Source organism: Saccostrea cucullata, unplaced genomic scaffold (assembly GCF_032062105.1).
Source record: "Saccostrea cucullata isolate Sc308-1 unplaced genomic scaffold, CSIRO_AGI_Scuc_v1 ctg526, whole genome shotgun sequence".
Classification (NCBI taxonomy): domain Eukaryota; kingdom Metazoa; phylum Mollusca; class Bivalvia; order Ostreida; family Ostreidae; genus Saccostrea; species Saccostrea cuccullata.
The window spans coordinates 241,092-256,226 of NW_026930599.1; the positions used below are offsets into that span (position 1 = coordinate 241,092).

Sequence of the window (15,135 nt, forward strand, 5' to 3'; positions counted from 1 at the left end):
CATTTTCCACCAAAAAATTGGATAATAAACAAGTTTCATTTTCATTCCTTCAAATTTTTGCAGACTTTTGATACGATTCTAGTCTTTCTAGATAATTTTAATCACTGTACAGGGGGCCCTTATTTCCTGACAATTGAAATAGACCTAAGGGGGCGCTTTCAGGGGCAGGGGCAGTAAATAGGGATTATACGGTACATCAAAATTAAGGACAGATGATACAAACTTTCATAAAAAAAATTTGAAAATAACAACTTGGGTCATGTTTAAATGAGTAACATGAATAACTTTCACTGCGTAGTTTTAAACTTTTTATTCAAATTTTCACAAAAATGGAATTTGAAGTGAAAAATATTTGTATAGATTAATAAGGATGGTTTCAGAAGGGCAGACTTTTGAACATCACAGAAGGTTTACAATTTCTTTATATTCTAGGAATTTATTATTTTCATCATTTGCAATGAAATTAGGCCAAAAAATATATACCAATCCAGGCATCCTTTCTTTGTTTGTATCATCTGTCCTTAAGTGTTTCTATCTACTTCATTGCAGTTGATATTTGAGATTATTTATAGCAGTGGTCATTCAAGGCCATATTTACATTATATACATCTTCCTAAATCCATGCGTAAAACAAATTTTAACCATAGAAAAACAATGTTAACCTAGCCCTTTGGGCTCGATAAATCTTTTACTTCTTTAGATTCTGAATCATCGCACTGACCTTAAAGTAACAATAATCGTATAATTTAATGAGATCAAAATATCATCAATTTATTCCCAATTTAGCTCAGGTGAGTATTTTAATTGGCCAATACGTTTCTTTCTTTCTTTTTTTTTTTGCCCCCTAAAAATTTCAACTTTAATCCACAAGGGGTCATTATTCTACGGCGTCATTTTTCTTCACGTAGGGTGGACAAATTTTAGGGTGATGACATTGAAATGAAAAATATAAGAAATTACTGTCTAGTTAGTTGAATATGCCAGGGACATTAACGATAGTTGAAAACGTGGGATAATTTATGCCTGTTAACGGGCTTCGCCCATTACGCAAATTATCCCATGTTTCCAACTATTGTTGAAGCCCTGGCATACTCTACTAACTAGACAGTGATTCCTCAAATATATATTTATTTGTCTTCTTCATGTGTCAAATTACTTTTTCAAATTATTTTCTTTCATCTTAAATCAGAATTCTTCGAAAATATTGTGTGTATGTGTGTATTGTAAATAATGTTCATATACAATTTATTTGTTTATTACTACTACGTACAGTACTGATGTGTAAAGAATTAGATATAAATAATAGATATGGAAACTTTACGAAAAATTCTTCCGAGAACTGGGTACTCGATCAGAAGATTAAACAAGTAACTGGTTATTAAGAATTGTCTGATTTGACAACATTAATTTTTTTGTATATTTATTTTGGAGGTATTTGACACTGCCCCGCTTACCTGGTTTTAGTCGTTACAACTTTTTGCCAGATTTGGTTGACAATTTTAAATCAATTTAATGATGTGCTTGTTAACCTGATTTTTAGTAAGCACTTTATGCATAATCCTAGAATAAATAAATGCTTTAATATATTAAGACTGTTTTTAACAATAAACTGCAGGATGGTTAATAAAATACTGCCTTTGGTCATCCAGAAAAAATATCAATCTTTCAATGACTCATCTATAAGTTGGACATGGATGAGTTTTGGACCAAAATTTCACTCCCCCCCTAAAAAAATCGGACTTATAGGCTAGTATATGTAATACAGTATCTTGTACAAACAAGTGGATGAAATTGTTGTCATAAGTTTTTAACATTCTCTGCAGGCAATGTCACAGGTATATTATGATGCAAAGGATGATTGCACTTAAGAATATGCGAAATTTGCATGAAAATAAACTTTCAAAACAGACATTCTTCATTTAATTGCAGAAATGATCAACACCTTTTCTACAACTTTACTTAATTACAATAAATAAAAGTATGTATTATTTAACGATGTATGAATCTGTTTTCTTAAAGGCTGGGGTCATCACAAATTCTTCAATCTCCATATGATACTGAGGATGCCCACTTTTTTACTGACTTTATACATATAAAGTCAGCGCAAGATTCAATCTCCCATGCAGAGTTGTCGTTCGTTCCTCTCTCAGACACTTCTGCAATGGGCTCACGTCAAGATTTTTGACATACCGTATAAAACGTAATATTTGCAGGATTTTTTCAAATTAAAATAATAGTTCTGGATTTATTTAGTAAATAGCTACCTCAAAACCCAGACATAACCATAGAAATTGAATTATGATGAATTAAAACAAATGCACTATTTCTTGTGTTTATCACTGTGATATACGCGAGCCAACGACAGAGGTGAATGTATGAGCCGATGGTAGAGAGTGCGCAAGATTGTCTGTTGTTCTCCTTTTAACAGTAGTTGTGTATTTGCATAAGTGTTAGAAGATGAATAGACATGCGCTTATAGTTTAAAAGAGAAAAAACTGCTTCTTCTTTCACTCGATCTCTCTGTTGTAACCAAGGGCTGTGACATGTTGAATATTAAAATTCACCATGTGATATCTTTCCTCATGTAATTTTGTGAATACAAAATTCTGTCATGTTACATATAGGTGGCATGTTTTGTGCTAACTAAGACACTGTGCTCGAACATGTTAAATAGTCATCCATCAATTTAAAATATTCTTTACTTACATGGACGTAGCTCATACATTTTAAACCTTTGTAAATAACATACAGATGTGTGCCAAAAAGGAAGATAATTTTATTTTTGCGCTATATATTTCATTTGAAACAACATTTTGTAAAGTTACTGGTATGACAACAATTCTTGGCTAATTTTAATACAAATTTCTTGATAATACAAAAAATCGCTGATCAGCATTGATATTTTAATAATATTGTAACTAAGTGCAACATGAAAATTGAAGTCACATACTCACAATGAATTATTCAACATTGATCTGGAATTTTAGAACTGATGTTAGGTGATGAGCTTATCAGCTATCTTTTACTTAAAATTAAATATGTAATATCTTTTTAAAAAAAAGATAACTACACATTTTCTGGTTTTAGTAATGTGCCATTTAGAATAAATAGGAATATGGAAAATAGAGATCTCATATTTTTAAATACAATTATATGTCATTGATTAATTCATCCAGTTTTATATTCATTTTTATGATATGTTAGCTCTGCCTTGCATACATACATAATGTTGAATCAAGGGCAGGTAAGTGTAAATGATCTGTATTTGGAAAACCATATAAAGGACAAAAATGGGGTGGTCAGGCATACTAGCCAACTTTAATCTTTGTTATTCTAATAGGTGATTTCCTTGTAATAAGGTGATTTCTACGTGACATTTATGATGTATCATATGCATTGCCTCTGGTAATCTTTAGTAAGATTCATTAGATTCCAGGTGTATTACTTGGATGGTCTGGTAATACCTTTAAGATACAACTTCTGATATTCACAACTGGTGTTTTAATTGTTTCACAATAAGGAAGACAATAATTCTACAAAATACTGAGCTGAAATGAAATCTTGATAACATTAAGTTTTTAATTTGTTTAATCCTTTAATATGAAAATGTTACTAAATCTTATTAAATTTATAGAAGAAGAATTTTTTTATGCAAAAATTATTACCCATTGATAGCATTAGTCCAGTAAAACAACGATGTCCCAATTGAAAATTGAACCTTAATCCCTTACCCAATAGAAGTAAAAATTCCCTAGTTCTGGTTCATGAAAATGAATATAAAGATAAGCCTACAAAATATGTCTTACTATTTATGGTAGTTCATAAATGTTATTATGCTAGTCAAATAAATTTTTTTGTTGCGTGATACGTAGACCTAAATACCGGTCTTTAGGTACATATTATAAAGTCCAGAAATTATTCAATTATTTGTTCAATCTTTCAAATTACAATTACAGAAAGTATAAAAAATGTTGTAAAAATATGTGAAAAGAATGGCATCCTACCATCCAAACATAATTGATTTTATATACATAAAAATTTCAAGAAAGTAAAATTTTGTTTTTCTAGCATATTTTTTAGAAAAATAATGACTTTTCATATAATATCATTGTAAAATTTAACTGCTTTTAAAAATATCATGATATTGTGGAAAAAATCATGATATATTGCGATAAGAAATTTTTGGCAATACCCATCCCTATTATTGTCCCCTGCTTTCGCGATAGCGAGGGGACATTAAATCTCATTCGTCTTCTGTCTGTCCATCAGTCTGTCAGTCTGTCCGTCACCAAAACTTTAACCTTGTCCATAACTTTTGATTTAGTGGAACTATAACTTTCATATTTCACATGTATTTTTCTTGAGACAAGACCTTTCTTTGGGTATCACCAAATTTGACCTTTTGACCTTGGAGTTTGATTCTCTTTTACACGAAAATTCCAAACTTTTACTTTGGCCATAGCTTTTGAATGGAAGGTAATAGGACTTTCATATTTCACATATGTATTCTTTGTAGCAAGACCTTTCATTGGATACCAAAAACTTTGACTTTTGACCTTGACCTTGGAGATTTATGTACTTATGAAAAAACTTTAACCTTGATCATAACTTTTGAATGGTAAGGGCTAGGGCTTTCGTACTTCACATATGTAATCCTTGCGACAAGACCTTTCATTGCATACCAAAAACTTTGACCCTTTCATCTTGACCTTGGAGTTCGTCCTTCTTTTCAAAAACTTTGATCTTGGCCACAACTTTTGAACGGTAGATACTAGGACTTTCATATTTCACATATGTATTCTTTGTAGCAAGATCTTTCATTGGCTACCAACAAACTTTGTCCTTTTGACCTTGACCTTGGGAGATTTATGTACTTATGAAAAAACTTTAACCCTGACCATAACTTTTGAATAGTAAGAGTAAATAAATGACATATGATAGGGTGTTCATATTAGACACAATATGTCATAAAAAACCAGAAGTCTCTGATGAGACTGTAGCTCTACTGGTCTGTATGTGTAACAAAGGAAAAGTAGCACTTGGATTTGAAACTTTGCAAAAGGAGGCAATAAATAGAATTATGCATCTTAGTGTAGTCTACTTGTGTGCCAAATTTTATTGAAATCAGACCAAAACTGTAGGAAGAGTAATGTTTTAAAGGAATTAATTTTTTCTCAAAAATTTCTAGTTTTAGTAACTATGGCAACACTGTTCATCGAAATCAAAAACCGATGCATTACTTCATGTATCTTAGTGTAGTCTACTTGTGTGCCAAGTTATACTGAAATCAGACTAAACCTGAAGGAGGAGTAGCGTTGTAAAGGAATTTCTCAAAAATTTATATTTTTAGTAACCATGGCAACACTGTTCATCAAAATCAAAAACCGATGCACTTATTTATGAATCTTAGTGTAGTCTACTTGTGTACCAAGTTATATTGAAATCAGACCAAAACTGTAGGAGGAGTAATGTTTAAAAGGAATTTCCAAAAAATTTCTATTTTAGTAACCATAGCAACGCCATTCATCGAAATCAAAAACCGATGCAAGAGTTTTTGTATCTTAGTGTAGTCTACTTGTGTACCAAGTTATATCGAAATCAGACCAAAACTGTAGGAGGAGTAGCGTTTTAAAGGAATTTCTCAAAAATTTCTACTTTTAGTAGCAATGGCAACACTGTTTATTGAAATCAAAAACCGATGCACTAGTTTATGTATCTTAGTGTAGTCTACTTGTGTGCCAAGTTATACTGAAATCAGACCAAAACTGTAGGAGAAGAAGAGTTTTAAAAGAATTTCTCAAAAATTTCTATTTTTAGTAACCATGGCAACACCGTTCATCGAAATAAAAAATTGATGCACTAATTTATGTATCTTAGCGTAGTCTACCTGTGTGCCATGTTATACTGAAATCAGACTAAAACTGTAGGAGTAGCATTTTGAACAAGATGTGTTTGTGAAACACTATGCGCCCGGCGTCAACAAAGTTCGAAAAAGCTATTTTTAGTATTTAGGTCACAGTCAAGGTCACAAGGTCATTTACCTTGGTGTTGTTTGAAAGAACTTTATTAGTGGAGTATGCATACTAAATATGAAGTCCCTGTCTCCTTTGGTTCAAAAGTTATGGTAAAAAGTGGAAAAAGCTGTTTTTAGCATATAGGTCACAGTCAAGGTCACAAGATCATTGACCTTGATGTCATTTGAAAGAACTTTATTAGTGGAGTATGCATACCAAATATGAAGTCTCTATCTCTTATGGTTCAAAAGTTTTGGCGAAGGTTAAAGTTGACAACAGACAGACAGACAAACAGATAAACAGACAAACAGACAGGACAAAAACAATATACGCCGCGGATCTATCGATCCGGGCGCATAAAAACTGTTTACAGACAGACGGACAGCTAGATGGACGGCTAGACAGATGGACAGACGACGAACACCTTATCATCGCAGAAGCTCTTCTGGTCTCTGACCAGTAGAGCTAATAACATCTCACCCACAAAAGACACCGAAAGGGGGGGACCACAATTTCACATATGTATTCTTTGTAGCAAGACCTTTCATTGGATACCAAAAACTTTGACTTTTGACCTTGACCTTGGAGATTTATGTACTTATGAAAAAACTTTAACCTTGATCATAACTTTTGAATGGTAAGGGCTAGGGCTTTCTTACTTCACATATGTAATCCTTGTGACAAGACCTTTCATTGCATACCAAAAACTTTGACCCTTTCACCTTGACCTTGGAGTTCGTCCTTCTTTTCAAAAACTTTGATCTTGGCCACAACTTTTGAACGGTAGATACTAGGACTTTCATATTTCACATATGTATTCTTTGTAGCAAGATCTTTCATTGGCTACCAACAAACTTTGACATTTGACCTTGACCTTGGAGATTTACGTACTTATGAAAAAACTTTAACCTTGACCATAACTTTTGAATAGTAAGAGTAAATAAATGACATATGATAGGGTGTTCATATTAGACACAATATGTCATAAAAAACAAGAAGTCTCTGATGAGACTGTAGCTCTACTGGTCTGTATGTGTAACAAAGGAAAAGTAGCACTTGGATTTGAAACTTTGCAAAAGGAGGCAATAAATAGAATTATGCATCTTAGTTTAGTCTACTTGTGTGCCAAATTTTATTGAAATCAGACCAAAACTGTAGGAGGAGTAATGTTTTAAAGGAATTTCTCAAAAATTTCTAGTTTTAGTAACTATGGCAACACCGTTCATCGAAATCAAAAACCAATGCACTACTTCATGTATCTTAGTGTAGTCTACTTGTGTGCCAAGTTATACTGAAATCAGACTAAACCTGAAGGAGGAGTAGTGTTGTAAAGGAATTTCTCAAAAATTTCTATTTTTAGTAACCATGGCAACACTGTTCATCAAAATCAAAAACCGATGACTTATTCATGAATCTTAGTGTAGTCTACTTGTGTACCAAGTTATATTGAAATCAGACCAAAACTGTAGGAGGAGTAATGTTTAAAAGGAATTTCCAAAAAATTTCTATTTTAGTAACCATAGCAACGTCATTCATCAAAATCAAAAACCGATGCAAGAGTTTTTGTATCTTAGTGTAGTCTACTTGTGTACCAAGTTATATTGAAATCAAACCAAAACTGTAGGAGTAGTAGCGTTTTAAAGGAATTTCTCAAAAATTTCTACTTTTAGTAGCCATGGCAACACTGTTTATTGAAATCAAAAACCGATGCACTAGTTTATGTATCTTAGTGTAGTCTACTTGTGTGCCAAGTTATACTGAAATCAGACCAAAACTGTAGGAGAAGAAGAGTTTTAAAAGAATTTCTCAAAAATTTCTATTTTTAGTAACCATGGCAACACCGTTCATCGAAATAAAAAATTGATGCACTAGTTTATGTATCTTAGCGTAGTCTACCTGTGTGCCATGTTATACTGAAATCAGACCAAAACTGTAGGAGTAGCATTTTGAAAAATTGTTTACAGACAGACGGACAGCTAGATGGACGGCTAGACAGATGGACGGACGACGAACACCTTACCATCGCAGAAGCTCTTCTGGTCTCTGACCAGTAGAGCTAATAACATCTCACCCACAAAAGACACCAAAAGCGGGGGACCACAATTCTTTGAATTTTCTTGTTTAATTCATTTTTTTACTCCTCCATGGCACCTGATCCCACCTCTGATGTTTTGGAGCTTCGTGTTTGCTCTGCTCCTATATTGTATTAATAGTTTGATGGACTTTGATATTGAATATTGTTTGTTATCTCCATATCCTTCATTTATTTATTCTTTAATTATTCTTTCAATCCATTTGCTTAAATTATTTATAAAGGAAAGCATATTATGTCTTTAACATATATGTTTCCTTCTGTGTTTCTCTTTTGGTCTATTTTTTTTATTTTACAGATAATATAAAAGTTATATTATTTATTTCTATTTTTATTTGTCTTGATAGGTATAAAACATTAGAACAAATAAAAATACCTAAAAAATTAAGTAAAAATGGAATGCAAGCAGTGCCAACTTTGACTGCATATTGTAAAAATTCTAGACATAGAATCTCAAATCACCACTTACAATCAAAAGTTTAATGTTTGAACTTTTATTTACATATACTCTGGTACTTGCACTTTTTGATTAAAAGTATAGGCACAAGGCATTTGAAAATTAGCTTTGTTATCCCATATATGTTAACTCTACAGATTTAGGCGGGAGTCTACCGCTTTTATTCGTAAATCTACCGCTTTTCTAAAAAAGTTTGGTCAAAAGTATTTTTGGTTCGCTTGGGTAGCCGTATTCAAGCCACTTGTCATTAAATCTTGTTAGATATCGTGTGATTTGACCCAGAAGCATACAAATGCTTATTTTGTACTGATGTGTACACAGACTTCAAGCACGTATTTGACAACAACAGCACTAATTTCAGTGATTACATTGGTTACGATAAATTTCGTCCACATCATTGCCAAGAAAAGGGAGATATAGCATTCTAGAATTGGATGTAAATGTTTGACATCATCTATAAAAGCACAGGTGCTCGCAATGTTATCAATAAAGTCAATAGAAAGCACTCAATTGACAAAGACATGAGGCATGAACTATGTTGCATCTCTACTTTAGTTTTCAAAAATCACGGGAAATCCAGTCTATTTAGCAAAAGATAGGAACTAGTTTTAGATCTGGATTACCCTTACCAAAGTAAAATTATTGCAGCAATATTGCCGCTATATTGCGGCAACATTGCAGCAACACACATTTTTGTCACCAGAAACAAGCCCTTACCAAAATATTGACCTTCTGGCAACATCTTCTGGCTTTATTGCCGCAATATTGCAGCAACATTCTGGCAATACACTGCCGCAATATTGCGGCTATATCGTTTTTCGTATGTAAATTAGTTTTGCGGCAAAATTGCCAGAAAGGGGTTGCGGCAATATTGCTGCAAATCATGACCAAAATATTGATCTTCTGGCAACATCTTCCGGCATTATTGCCACAATATTGCGGCTATATCGTTTTTCGTATGTTAATTAGTTTTGCGGCAATATTGCCAGAAAGGGGTTGCGGCAATATTGCTGCAAATCATGACCAAAATATTGATCTTCTGGCAACATCTTCCGGCATTAGCCGCAATATTGCGGCAATATCGTTTTTCGTATGTAAATTAGATATAAATTGGTATTTAATAGAAATAATGATCTATCAATCTAACAATTAACAAACTGTGCTGAGGAACATAAGAATTAAGAGCATAATAAGCTACAGAGTCAGTAAGAAATAGCTACTTAAGCTTATGCTATTCTTTGATAAGACAGAAAAATTTTGTTGAAAAAAGATGTGTTTTGAAACACTTTATGCCCCCAATGGCAACAAAGTTTAAAAAACCATTTTTAGCATATAGGTCACAGTCAAAGTCACAAGGTCATTGATCTTGGTGTCATTTGAAAGAACTTAATTAGTGGAATTTGCATACTAAATATGAAGTCTCTATCTCTTATGGTTCAAAATTTATGGTGGGGTTTTATAAAGGCTATTTTTAGCATATAGATCACAAAAAAGGTCACAAGGTCATTGACCTTGGTGTCATTTGAAAGAGCATAAATAGTGGAGAATGGATACTAAATATGAGGCTGCCATCTTTCATGGTTCAAAAGTTATGTCGAAGGTTCAAAAAATCTATTTTAAGCATATGGCTCACAGCAAAGGTTACAAGGTCAAAGACCTTGTTGTCATTTTAAAGACCCAAATTAGTTGAGTATGCATATACTAAGTATATAGTCTCTATTTCTCCTGGTTCTTAATTTATGGCAAATATTCAATAAAAACTATTTTTAGCATATAGGTCACAGTTAAGGTCACCAGGTCATTGACCTTGGTGTAATTTGAAAGGACTTAATAAGTGGAGTATGCATACCAAATATGAAGTCTCTACAGTAAAACTCGTTTAGTACGAACACGGATATAGCGAATTCACGGATATAGCAAAGTTTTTCTGGGTCCCCTGCAAAATTCTTAACAAATCTTTGTAAAATTTTACGGTTATAACGAACTCTGATATAACGAATTTACGGATATAGCGAACTGATTTTGAGTCCCGTTGAGGTTAAAAATAATGAAATTTACATCTTTTATAACGAACTTTCAAAGATTATAGAAAAAATGGTAAATTGAACTTACTTTATTTCCTTTTTCATTTGTATATAAAATTCAATTCATAAGAAAACCTAAGTTATTGAAGATATGTCTTGTAATATTTGCTTCACTAACATAGTTGGTAGTAATACTTGAAGAAAAACATGCATATTGCGAATTCGCTATAATGGTTATACGAATTCGTTATACGGATATAACGAATTACGGATATAGCGAATTAAATTCACAGGTCCCCAGGCCTTCGCTATAACCGAGTTTTACTGTATATCTCATTGGTTCAAAAGTTATCACATATGGCAAAGGTAAAAGTTTACAAACAGATTGGACAAAAACAATATGCGCCCTAATCTATCAATCCGGGCACATAAAAAATGTGTGTATAAAAAATATTAATATGCCACTGTAAAAATGTCCAGCAACTCTGCATTAATTTTCAAATAACCTTATAATTAGCTGCCCATCACATATTCCCTAATGCCAATCAGTATAATGTATAATACATAGCTTGTTTGTAATTTCCAACATATACATAGAATCATTATTTTCTTGCAGGTATATATTCAAATTTATGCAATAAATTAATCATATATGTGCATGCATTTAATTGATAACATGCATTCATCTTCTCCTGCAACAATGGTATGATATATATAGACATACAAGTATGTAGTATACATGCATCACAAGCAATAGTTGAAATGCATATAATTTTTCCTATTTTAACTCCATAAAATCATTCATCTAAAAAAGAATATGGTTTTGACTTACCAAGTCTGATATATATACCATGAAAACAGATTAGACATTCCTATAATTCTTTCAAAAGGCCATGCCATGGAAACTGCTGAAATTCTTTTTTTCTGGCTATTCCACATTATTGTCTTACTAGTCATCATGTCTAATCCTATTGTACACAAGTAACAACTCCAATTAACTTGATACCATTCAATAATGAAGCAAAACATATGCTTGCCTTTGAATTCCCTCCATTTTATTTAAAAAGAGGAAGTAAATGACTGAGCATGCTCACAAATGCCTAATGGGTAATCCTAGATCTTCTGGCGACATTCTGGCAATACTGCCAGAAAGTTTTTTTTCTGGCAGTATTGCCAGAATGTCACCAGAAGTTGTTGCCGCTAGCGGTGATATTTCACTAACCCAAAAAGCTTGTTTCTGGTGACAAAAATGTGTTGCTGCAATGTTGCCGCAATAATTTTACTTTGGTAAGGGAGCTTTTAGGGTTAGTGAAATATCACCGCTAGTGGCAACAACTTCTGGTGACATTCTGGCAATACGATTTCACAGTTTTACAACTTGTTCTAAGAGTCTTCAACATATTTATTTCTGCTAGCAACCGTACAGTTTTCGAATAGACCATTTAGGTACTAACACCGTGCCTGGGGGTCAGGATTTGAACAAACTTGAAACTTTGATCGTCCATTGTTGCCCCTACCCCCTTCTACACTAGATTCATCTTTCAAGACCAAGTGGTTCTTGAGAAGATTTTTAAAAACATGCTGCCAAATTTTCACTAGTCTATTTCTTAATTATTAATCTCCCCCTTTAAAAAAGGGGTTGCCCTTCAATTGGACAAACTTGAATCCCCTTCACCTAAGGATGATTTGTGGTAGTGATGGGACATTAGGTTAATTTTCATAATCGATCATCGGTTGGAATCAGTTACTGCTTCCGATGCGATTTTACCGATTATAATCAGATGTCATAGTTTGGTATATAAAAGCAGACTATTACAATTATTTCATATTATTTCTTTAACATGAATATACAAGTTATTGTTTTCTTTGTTGTTTTGCTTATTTCACACTTTCTATATACATGCAGGGTTTAAACTTAACTAAAATTTCCACTAGCCATGTGGGCTCCTTCAGTTTCAAATTTAAGAGCCCACAGTTAAATCTGTTAATCCACAATCCCTGATCTTTTTTAACCCGTTGCATACATCGATCACTGGGACAATTTAAGTAGATACTAATATTAAATATAAAATACATTTGTTTAGAATAAAAATTGAAGTTCTTAATTTGTTAAATCAAATTTCGCATAAATATTTCATCATAGGAAATGAAACTAAATTCAATTACCAATTGTACTATTCTGTTTGGTAAGGGTATATACATAATACCTTTTTCCTGGTCATTGGACTATATATATATATACTTATAGTAGCCTAGCTTAACTGATGACACCGTCACATGAATAAGATTTTTTAAAGTTTAAATATTTTTAAAACGTATCTGAAATTGGTAGACACCTAATAACACTTCCATTTCATATGACCAAGTAATTGGAAATAATTTAATTGGATATCTACCATGTATAAATGATGGACAGAGAAATGGAGGAAATTTGGATTAGGAAAAAAGACATCGTTTTCAAGATTTCACAAAGCATGTAGTACTGGTAAATGGATTAGATGAAGGATATCTACCACGTATAAACGAACAATAGGACCATGTTTCTTTTATTTATTTAATTGATTGGAAATTTTAAAGCAAAAAACATGGGGAAAACGTCTGTTTTCAGTAAGGGGACTGGAATGGTCCTGCAGATTTTTAATTCACCACGTGGGCGAACAAGTCATAAATTTTACTCGCGGTTCCTAAGCACCTCTGCTTCGTGCTAGTTGGCTAGTATCAGAAGCAGAGGCCATTTTCTTTCATTAAGAAGAAATAAATTAAATTTTAAACTAGAAATGGATAATTCTGGAATGTACTTTATTAGAAGTATGTTTCCGATGATGGATTATGAAAAATTATAATTGATCATCGGAATCGGTAGAATTTTTTGTCGACAATCGATGTTTTCTGATTATCGGTACAACACTATACTTTGTGGCAATGAATTTTGGTTGAAATTGGCCCAGTGGTTCTGGAAAGATGTTGAAAATGTTAAAAGTTTACAGACAGACAAGACAGATGGACGGACAGACAGACACTGGACAAAATGTGACCAGAAAAGCTCCCTTGAGCTTTCAGCTCAGGTGGGCTAAAAAATTGAGGTGGAAGAAGCATTATTATGTTCATCTTGGTAATGAAATTTCAAGTTATTGGGGGTAGGTTCAGATTTTTTCCAGATGAACAATTTTTTGACGAAAAAATTTGAGGATATTTGTGTACGTATAAAGAGAACCAGAAATACTTAACTGATTAAAGCAGGGTTGGCCGGGAAATACCGGTGGTAGGAATTACCAGTGGTAAATACCGGTATTTCCCATCCAAGTAAATACTACAAATTTTATCCAAGCTGGGAAATAAAGATTTTTAGAATTTCTTTCTTTTTAATTCATTTAATCTGGTACCAAACTCAGAAATAAAATGAACATAAAAACAGAAGAATAAAATTGAAGTGTCTGCAATTTAAAATACTTGGTACATGTATATCACTACTCAAGTTCCCTGACCATATGCATTCTATAGCAGAACAAGTTTCCCTGATTGTATTTTAAGAACAAAAACGAAGTTTTCTGATACTGATACAAGTTTCTTTTCAGTTAAGTATAATTAAGAAGTTTATTAATTATAAATCTGAGAACATAATAAACTTGTTTTCATCCTTCTATAAATACTGTAGATATTACAATCAATTATGTTGTTTTAACTATCTGACTCTGTCCCTGTTTTGAGAGATATAATTATCTTGAGTAGAACATGGACAGAAATACAAGTATACTGTTTAAAAATTATTTAAAATGAAATATTAGGGAATCAATTGGACAGTGATACAAGGTTAATATCTTGGACAATAAGGTGTACTACACGTCTATACCCAAGTAAGTTGATTAAAGTTATAAATATGTAGCTATTTCTCATTTCCCAGTATTTCCCACTGTCCTGGAAAATTTGAGTGTTTCCCATTTTTTCTGCCAACCCTGGATTAATACTGTACACAAGCCCCTAATAAGATACCTACCATGTCCATAGAGGGCTGCACTATGTTCAAACACAGAAGTCTCATAAGAGTTGGACATGGTCAACCTGGTCTGGGAGACACTCTTTTCTGACCGTCTCCTCATAGGGACTGGCTTGGTCAGCTGCTGCTGGGAGGGGGTAGCTTCACTGGGGCTCCCTGATGGGCAAGAAGCAAGACAATCATTCATTTCCTACCCATTAGTCTACTATGGAATGTAATTAGTTATAAGTTCAAGGGAGTGTTTTAAAGGGTTTTTTTCTATCTATTTATAAGGAGGAATTCTTGACTGGTTTCTGACTAGATGAAATATTCATACAGTAGAATCGCTAGATTTCAATACTTATGGAATTCTTGGGTATACCCTTCATCCACAAATTTACATCCTCCATGAATGAATAAACCAGGGATTTATTTAAATCATAAGTCTACCTTCCTTTTCGGTTAACAGTCTCAAATAACACAAAAGAGAGAACAATGGTGGTTCTGCTAAGAGGATCTAAACATCAGGGAAGAGAGAGTGTTCAAATTTAGATTACACATGAATAGGGGAAAAA

The 15,135-nt window shown here is 32.9% G+C and overlaps 1 protein-coding gene across 2 annotated transcripts in view; it reads right to left on the reverse strand.

Annotated features, from left to right (window-relative positions):
• LOC134229229 (hepatic leukemia factor-like) overlaps positions 1 to 15,135 on the reverse strand; it is a 49,816-nt gene that overhangs the window by 11,585 nt on the left and 23,096 nt on the right. The window contains exon 3 of one of the 2 annotated variants that reach the window (XM_062710934.1): positions 14,582 to 14,737. The exons of the other annotated variant lie outside the window; for it this stretch is intronic. Within the exon in view, the coding sequence (XP_062566918.1) occupies positions 14,582 to 14,737 (156 nt within the window). The remainder of the gene's footprint in view (positions 1 to 14,581; positions 14,738 to 15,135) is intronic. 2 annotated transcript variants of the gene reach the window in all.